The sequence below is a fragment of the Physcomitrium patens genome, chromosome 23 (genome assembly GCF_059467195.1).
Source record: "Physcomitrium patens ecotype Gransden chromosome 23, ASM5946719v1, whole genome shotgun sequence".
Lineage (NCBI taxonomy): Eukaryota > Viridiplantae > Streptophyta > Bryopsida > Funariales > Funariaceae > Physcomitrium > Physcomitrium patens.
The window spans coordinates 4,285,493-4,293,549 of NC_143432.1; the positions used below are offsets into that span (position 1 = coordinate 4,285,493).

Consider the following 8,057-nt stretch of genomic DNA (forward strand, 5'->3'; position numbering starts at 1 on the left):
TAGAGTATATTAGAAGAAACTTCAACAAAGTTGTAAAAGAGTTATAATAATTATTATAAAAATTATAATTAATATATGAAATAAAAAATTAATAAATTTTAATATTTTACATAAGATTTTTAATTCATAGCCAAAAGATCTAAGACTTCTACATTAAAAAGAAATCATTAGAAAAACATCAATAATAATAAATAAATAAAATATATATACAAGAAATTTAATTATTTCTATACTTGTATCTTTTAAGTTTTTATTTTATTTTATTTTTTTAATGAATTTGCCTCTGTGGGATTTTTTTGCACTATTTCAAATAATATTTGTCCATATTAAAAAATATTTTTAATTTCAAAATTTTAATTTTAATAATATATTTTTTGATATAGAAAATTAATTATAAAAAAATATATTTAATAAAATATTAAAATCACAATGTTAATTTATTTTAACTGATAATTTTGTGATACTCTATGAGTATTTTTTAAAAAATGAAACGTTTCTTTTTGTAAATTATACATAGCTATCACAAACATACATGTTTGTTGCAATAATCATTTAGATAATATGAGTAAATAGAGATAAATAAAAGTATATAAATTTAATAACATCTTATAGAAAAGCTTTGTAGAAGTTTTATAGACATGGATTTTTCATTATACATGTCTGTAGGTTGAAAATTTGGTCAACAAGTTGGGTATATATTGTATATGTTGGCCATTTGAGATATAAATTAGACATGTGGCACACAATTAGAAAAACTTGCCTTGAAAATTAGACACATGTTTTGTAAGTTTGACATGTATTAGAGGTCCTATAGAATGTTGTCACATAGCTCCTAATTAGATAATATATATAGAGGTAAGAGTGAGGCCTTCGTCAATTTGGTCAATTATTTTTCTACTTCTAGTCTAGTTTCAAGAGTCTCAAATTTTTTAGTCTTTGGCAATAGCCATTTTAGTTTCTTCTTGAATAAATATACTTACTTATTTCTTTTTTATCATTTTTTTATTTTATTTTATTTTATATATGTCTTACTTATTTATGTACATTCTTTGAGTTCTTGTCCTTGACAATAGTATCTAAAAAAAAACGTTGTATCAATTATTTTTTTTTAAATTATTATAAAATCAATAAAATCAAGCTAAAATATAAATTTGATAATAAAATAATATGAAAACTATTTTTGAAGTATTAAAGAATCAAAAATAAAAATATTTTTTTATATTTTATCATGAAAAAATATTAAAATTAGACTTAAAAAATGTTAATATATCAAAATAAGTATAAGTATATATATATATATATATATATATATGTTTTTGGTGTCCAAAATAGTTCCTATGATAGAGTTTTGGATTTTGATATAGAAGGGTAGTTGCAAAGTAGGGTCTAAGTTTCATTCTTAGTTAGATTACTTGTTCTCTAAATAGTATTGGCTATAAATATTTACTTGTGATTGGCAATAAGTAAGTTGCATTGTAGGATATAACTTGACTGTAATCTTCAAGTCATCTGCTTGAATATCACACTCTTAATTATACAAATCTATGTGTGCCTTGCTGCAAAGAACCAAAAGACAAGCAACAGATAACTATCTGCAAGATAATCAAGTGGAATTTGTTTTGTCTTTGATAGAATTTTCTTACAAAAGTATATTTTTTTATTCCAAATAAATTATTTTATATTTGAATAGCAGCTACTATTTTAAAGCAAAGCATACTTTAATTAAAGTGTTTAAAAACGTAACAACAAATTATTTAGTTAGTCTGTAAAATGTCTTTCAAAACAAACTTTTACCGTATTTGAAAGAAGTTCAAAATGGATACAAAATTTATGTAAATCATACTAAAACCTGCACCATAATTTAACGTAGAAGATCAAGTGTGACTTCTTCGAAAATATATATAAAATTTTAAAACTATTAAAAATATTATAGAAAGGACCTTAATACAATTATCAACCAAATAATCAAGTATGCTGCGATACCTAATGCTTCATGTTTTGTTTTTAAAATTTTATCACAAAACATTTATTTTTAATTCAAGAAATCTTTTTCCACTACCATTAATTTTTTAAAAAACAAATAAAATATAAACCGATTTGACAATGCATTTTATCCACATCTTTCATGAAAAGAATATGATACTATCTAACAAGCATTTTTTTATTTTTTATTTTTATTTTTAAATCACCCGGCATAATGAATGCTAAGCTAATTATTCATCAACATACCAAAACCTGATAGCATACGACTTTTGGGGTTCTAAACCTATCCAGCAGACAGTATTCAAAACTGCAAACCTGCGTTGATCGGACAGGCACAATCTTGCTAAGATATCAGAGAAGTTTGTCGAGATCGAATTTACTTAAGCTCTTGCTATTAGATTCCTCACAGCAATTCTATTACAGAAGAGAAGTAACAGCTTCGCAGATAGAAGATCATTTCATCTCATTTCGAGTTAGAGAAGTAGATTGTACACAAGGTGAATCACCAGGTTGCTACCGACATGGATGAGTGTCCGTCTGCTGATTCTCTCGGAGGCTGAGTTGTAAGTTATCGTACATACTTAGAGAAACATCGTCCAGGTCTCCAAGTTAAAAGACGGCACTACATCATATTGTTATATGTAGCTACTGTCTGGTGTATGTTACAATACTTGATGTTCGCAGCTAAGTTCGAGGCGGTGTCAAAGGTTACATTTGATAAAAATCTTACAATATCGATCTAGATTCCCGTCGAAGAGTACCAGTGGGTTGAAGCGATGACAACTTGGGGTGGATTGCCGAGGCAATGCCCGCGATTTGGTTGTCGGCTTAGGGACTTCAGAGCGTCGCTGGAGAAATCTCAAGCGTGTGTGCGGATTTTTGTAGCTGTCGATGAAGTCACCTTCGCGGGCAAAAGCAGTCGTTCATATTCGCTGCGCTGGAAAAAAAGACTTGGGGAAGTCGGGTCAAGCTGAGCGAAGTGCACTATGTTCAGTCGACGAGAGAAGTTAACATCGGTCATATGTTCACAACCGATTCATCGAAAAAGATCTCCCTACTTGATCGATTGGTGTCTCTGCAGAAGACGTAGAAAACGAAGTTAGATGATATAGAATATGAATTCCAAAGCACTCGGTACTTGTTCGATCTTGTGTACACATGCGTGTATTCGAATTGCTATCGTTTGATCTTGGCAGTTTTCAAGGTCGGCTACATGGCAATGTGAAAATAATATGAATTATTAATGTTACCTTTGCGAATTCGTCGCGGTGAACAATGGATTGTCCCTTCGTTGCGCTGCCCATTGTATACATATTAAGTGACTGCTTCAGTGAGCTACAGATTGCCTCCTGTTAACACATACACAAAAACATCAGACGTGCTTTACTTAATGAATCTTAAATACGATAAACAAAACTCAAATGTATGTACGACATTAGAACTGCATAAAACGGAAGGATGGTTCCAGCCAAATTCAAGATTATAGATATTATTAGCTTACAAAGAAGTGCTGGTGGCGTGGTCGCGAGTTCAAACTCCAGAGCTTTAGACTTCGAGATCTGCTCTTCTTCAACAACAGATTGGGTGGGGGCGATAAAAGCTCCAGAGTGGCCTTATATGCTGGCGATCTGAATCCATCTTCCGTGGAACTTGATGGTTCATTCGGAAGATCCCAGGAGGGATTTTCCACCCAGAGACATTGCGTCGACAGTAATCCAGATCTAGCACCCTTAGAACGAAATATGGGAAATCCGAGGCAATTGGATAAATCTGGAGCAGCTCTCGCTGCTGAGGCGCACTCGGTCTTTACTGCTACATCCTGAGCAGGGGTAGAAGGCATCTTATACGGAAGCCGTGTAGGGGGCTCACTCTGTTCCTCAGGTTTGAAAGGTGGTGGCAAAGAGAAACCGCTGTCTTGACTGTCAAGATGGTCCTCTCCGTAAGAAGAATACCCATTGCTATCTACAGAGCGGGAAATTGATACATCTCTCCCACTATTTGGGCTGACTAGAGGTTTAGAGCTCGATGACCTCCGGCTCACAATCCTACTCAGATTGAGCAATGTTCCACCGTGGCTAATTTCGACTTCTTCGCGGCCTCCAACAGAACCCGAACAGGAAGACTCTTGATATTCTAACTGCCGAATGGAAGAATGCCTTGATGTAGGGCTGGCGTGATCCCTGTTAGACCAGGGTTCGGGCGTCTCGCCCGAAAGCATGATTGAGGAGAGGCTCACCGTGGTAGGAGACTTGAGACTAGTTTTGCTCGAGCAGGACGAGGGGGTTGAAAGGCTGTCACTTCCAGGGCCGCAGAGGGTGCTCGTAGGAGAACGAACGGAGTTCCACGCATTCGACTTGTCACTTGTGAAGTCAGCATTTTGATATTGCGGCGACCCAAATTGCGAAACGGGTTCCGGCTGTGAGTCCGAAAAGAATTCATTCGGCTTTGCAGTCTTCTCCAACGGATCAGAACAGAATGCGGCAGCAAGTGTGCTGCGAGACTTATCTGTTCCCGACGACGGTTGTGATGGCGATTGTGAATCCTTCTTCAAGTTATGGGAGATTTTATCGACAGAAGACATGTCTGGTGCTGACGCACTGAAATTGTGACTTGAAGATCGAGTTCGGTCAGCTGGTGCCACAGACATGCTGAGGCTCCTGCTTGTTGGTGAATTCTTTCTCAAATTGTTACGTTTGGCGAGTCTTGGGGGCAATTGTAACGCAGGAATCGCCTCAGTATTATCCTTCTGCTCTAGTCTCGGTTTCCCAGGCGCTTCCTCCCACTTGAACGGCACGGCGGAGCACGCTACTTCCTCCCGAGCAGCCTTCGCTGACGCGACTGGTAGTGATTCCACACGTTTCGCAGCTGCTTGAGGCACAAGATTGATGTTGGAAATCTCCGCCACTTTGACGCTTCGATCGCTCTCTACCTTTCCAGTCTTATTCTCAGACCAGCCGCAGAACCTATCAGGGCTGTTATTCTGCATGGATTCAACCTTGGGCACATTCACTCGTGACCGTGTCGAACTCGACGAGGATGTGCGCAAGTGAGGTTTCTTCAAATTCTTTCTGGTTGCAAATGGGGCATCCTCCCACTTAAAAGGGTTTGTTACCCTAGGCAACTCGCAGTCTGAACTTTTGTTCTTGCCATCAGTCGAAGCTCCTCTAACAGTGAACCCTGACGACCGGTTTTTGCTGGCACCGGCATGCGTAGCTACATTTAAACCACAACCCTCCTTCCGCATCTCTATCGTCCGATTGAGAGCATCCACGCACTCGTCAGAATCATAGAAAGCTCCGTTCTTGAATCGTCTTGCACTTTGAGATTTCTCGTTGTTAACACCCAAGTTCCCATTGACATTGTTTCGAGTCTTTATTTTCGACGTCTGCATTGCTAATATTGAGCCCAAACTCATCGAGGGTGGCATGTTAGAATCGTCTCTCCCACTAAGATATGATGTGTATGGCACGTTCCTTACTTCATCTAACTCCTCATCTTCTTCCTCTTCTTCAGATGCCTCTTCCTCTTCTTCTCTAAAACTGCATGCTACCGCAGGTTTTCTGGATAGAAGTTCAATTCCTTTGCACTCACGAGGACCACCGACGTATGATGATATCGTACTAGGACTGCCAATGATAGGATCACTGCAATAAGGTCTCTCCAACCCTTGCAGAGCGGCAGGAAGAGACTCGCTTTCAGAATTGGATCCGTCAAATGCTGGAGAATTTGATTCACTCAAATTAAGAACACTCACTCCTTCAATGCTTGTAGTTGACCTGGGTCTCCATGGAGATTGAGGCCTACTTGTATCACACCTGCTCCGCAACTGATAGTCGCGACGACATGGAGAGGTGGCCGGTATTTGTAACAAGTCATCCTCGGCAGTGAAGGACGCCATCTCCAACCCTTAGTTGTGAACACGCGTGGGATCTAACTACATGTCTCGGTAACTCAACCTTGGTTTCGAAATCAGAGAAGAACCACTTGGAAAACAGTATACAGTCTTGTACTCAAAAGAAGATCCCCTGCACCTCAAGTTGCAAAAGATTGAGAACCTGAACGACAACTGAATCCTGAGTTTCTTCTAATACTGCCTCTCAGCATATCCTGAGTGCACTCCCTCTCTCGGGACAAGGCACATAACAGTGCACCGTGTGTTACCCTGCCTTAATCATAATGATGTGAGTAACATTACCGCTCCTAAGACATTCTTTGCATTGATAGCGAATACCGCATGAATGAATCTGGGATACGACCGTACTGAACACCCCAGCGTACTCACTGCCAACCTCCGGCACTGACAATCTGTCAATCTGTCAAAAAGAAAATGGCCACCTCATTGAATGAAAACGTCGAATTCAGAATACCTTCAAGTTAACTCTGCAACTGTCGACGAGCGGCAGTGTGCCACACCAGTTCTCTTGAACCCAATTGATGTTATCAGGTGCACCGCCACTGACATGTAATAACTACAAAGCACAGATCTCTACCGCCCTCCCAGCCAATTTTCGGCCTCTCGAAAACTGTAAAGCGCCATACTCTGCACTCTGCAAGACTCCTGTACGCTGAATCCCAGGAAATAATCGGCAACCGAACTGCAGATGAAAACCCCAGTCGTCCGATCTGATCAACCACGGGGTCCTGGGTCGACTCGCAGCAGGCGCCTAGGAGGAAAACTATGTGATATAGATCGGTTTTTATGGAGTGGCCCCAGAAGGTCCAGGTGGAGAAAAGCGATGGTAACGAAACATGACAAGAAAAAAAAACATGTTCGTTGCTTATTCAAACGCTAGCGTCGCCAAGTCATGGCAACGGAAGGACGTGCCAGTGGTGAACCTCCCAGCGCCAAAGGTAACAGTCGTCCTTGCCACAAAAAGGCTACTAGTCTGTCAAGCAGAACTCCTGCTATAGAACTTCTATTTGTATCAACTTCCGAACGCAACGAACAATATTGTTGAAATGAAAATTATATGAAAGCGCATGTGTTCGAACAGACAACTAATCTCGTTACTATTTGTAAGGTCTTCTGGAGTGGCACCTGTATCGAACTGGAGACCCTTAGCTGGAGATGTCAGTAGTTGCTAACTAAAATATGAAGTGTGAAGAAGCGGGATTGACGAGGTCAGAATCAAAGGTGTACTGAAGGTTAAAATCCTCATTTCTTACGATTATAGTTTTTGAAGTTGGCCTTTAGAGTAAGCGTTGATTATTTGAACAAAGTTGTATCCCATTTGAAATAACTTGAAAAACCAAATGACTGGACGCAAGGCCACATCTAATTTCATTCTCAAAAACATGCATTTATATATATGGGAATATAGGTATGTAAATAAAATACTTAGCGCCATCCCATGATCACATAAGAATCTATATAAATATTTTTGGTCCTTCGGCTTCTATCTTCTTTTTTCAGCGTGTGTGTGAGTTGATTGGTAAATGATTAAAATTAATATATTTTTATTTGTAAAAAAAGAAATTCCCCACTTATTGTCCTACAAGATTCCATTACTACAGAACCAACAGGTCTTTACGAGGTCGTTTGTGCAAGATTCAATTTCCAATTTCATTATTAATTTTTTTGGATTGGGGCACATCTGGAAGTTTACTAGAATTATCTTCAGTTGCATGACCTCGAGTCGGCCTGGACGTGATTTAAGTCACACTAATAATAATAATAAAAAAATAATCTATAATTGGCTTTAAATTTTGAATCTGATCAGATTAATGCATGCAATAATGCAATGCAAATAGGATAATATTACCATCTCTATCAGCAATTCCAACATCACTCACAACACATTGTATATTTCTTCCGAATCTTGTTTGATCTCCATAAAAATAAAATAAAAATAAAATAAAGTTTCAACACTTGCTTCTAACAGTCTCTTGTTGGGGTAGATGTAAGTAATTTATCTTCTCGTTAAACAAATGAATAACGAACATTTATGTAAAGTACATGAAATCTTGTTCTTAATGAAGGGCACGACTGTTGACAGAATGTACTGCAAAAGAAATAAAAATTGCTTTTTTGATAATCTAGAGGACCTTCAGCAGAAGAGTTAATTGCTCCAAAG

General features: G+C 38.0%; 1 protein-coding gene across 2 annotated transcripts; it reads right to left on the reverse strand.

Moving 5' to 3' along the window:
• Positions 1 to 2,140: 2,140 nt before the first annotated feature.
• Positions 2,141 to 6,631, reverse strand: LOC112275478 (uncharacterized). Of its 2 annotated transcripts, XM_024505830.3 has the most exons (4): positions 6,351 to 6,631; positions 3,485 to 6,008; positions 3,234 to 3,332; positions 2,141 to 3,058 (listed from the first exon to the last, which is right to left on the reverse strand). In XM_024505830.3, the coding sequence occupies exons 2-4, from the start codon at positions 5,879 to 5,881 to the stop codon at positions 3,038 to 3,040; spliced, it is 2,517 nt and encodes an 838-aa protein (XP_024361598.1). In that variant the 5' UTR covers positions 5,882 to 6,008; positions 6,351 to 6,631; the 3' UTR covers positions 2,141 to 3,037. The 2 variants fall into 2 exon arrangements, with proteins under 2 accessions (XP_024361598.1, XP_090102809.1); XM_090246683.1 differs by having other exon boundaries at positions 3,485 to 6,520.
• Between the last annotated feature and the right edge of the window lie 1,426 nt (positions 6,632 to 8,057).

Excerpts from the sequence above, each read along its gene's own strand:
- LOC112275478 (XM_024505830.3), bottom strand. The coding sequence starts at position 5,881 with ATGGCGTCCTTCACTGCCGAGGATGACTTGTTACAAATACCGGCCACC. Across the intron at positions 3,333-3,484 it reads CACGCCACCAGCACTTCTTT|GAGGCAATCTGTAGCTCACT; the intron begins GTAAGCTAATAA and ends ATGTGTTAACAG. Across the intron at positions 3,059-3,233 it reads ACCGCGACGAATTCGCAAAG|AGACACCAATCGATCAAGTA; the intron begins GTAACATTAATA and ends CGTCTTCTGCAG.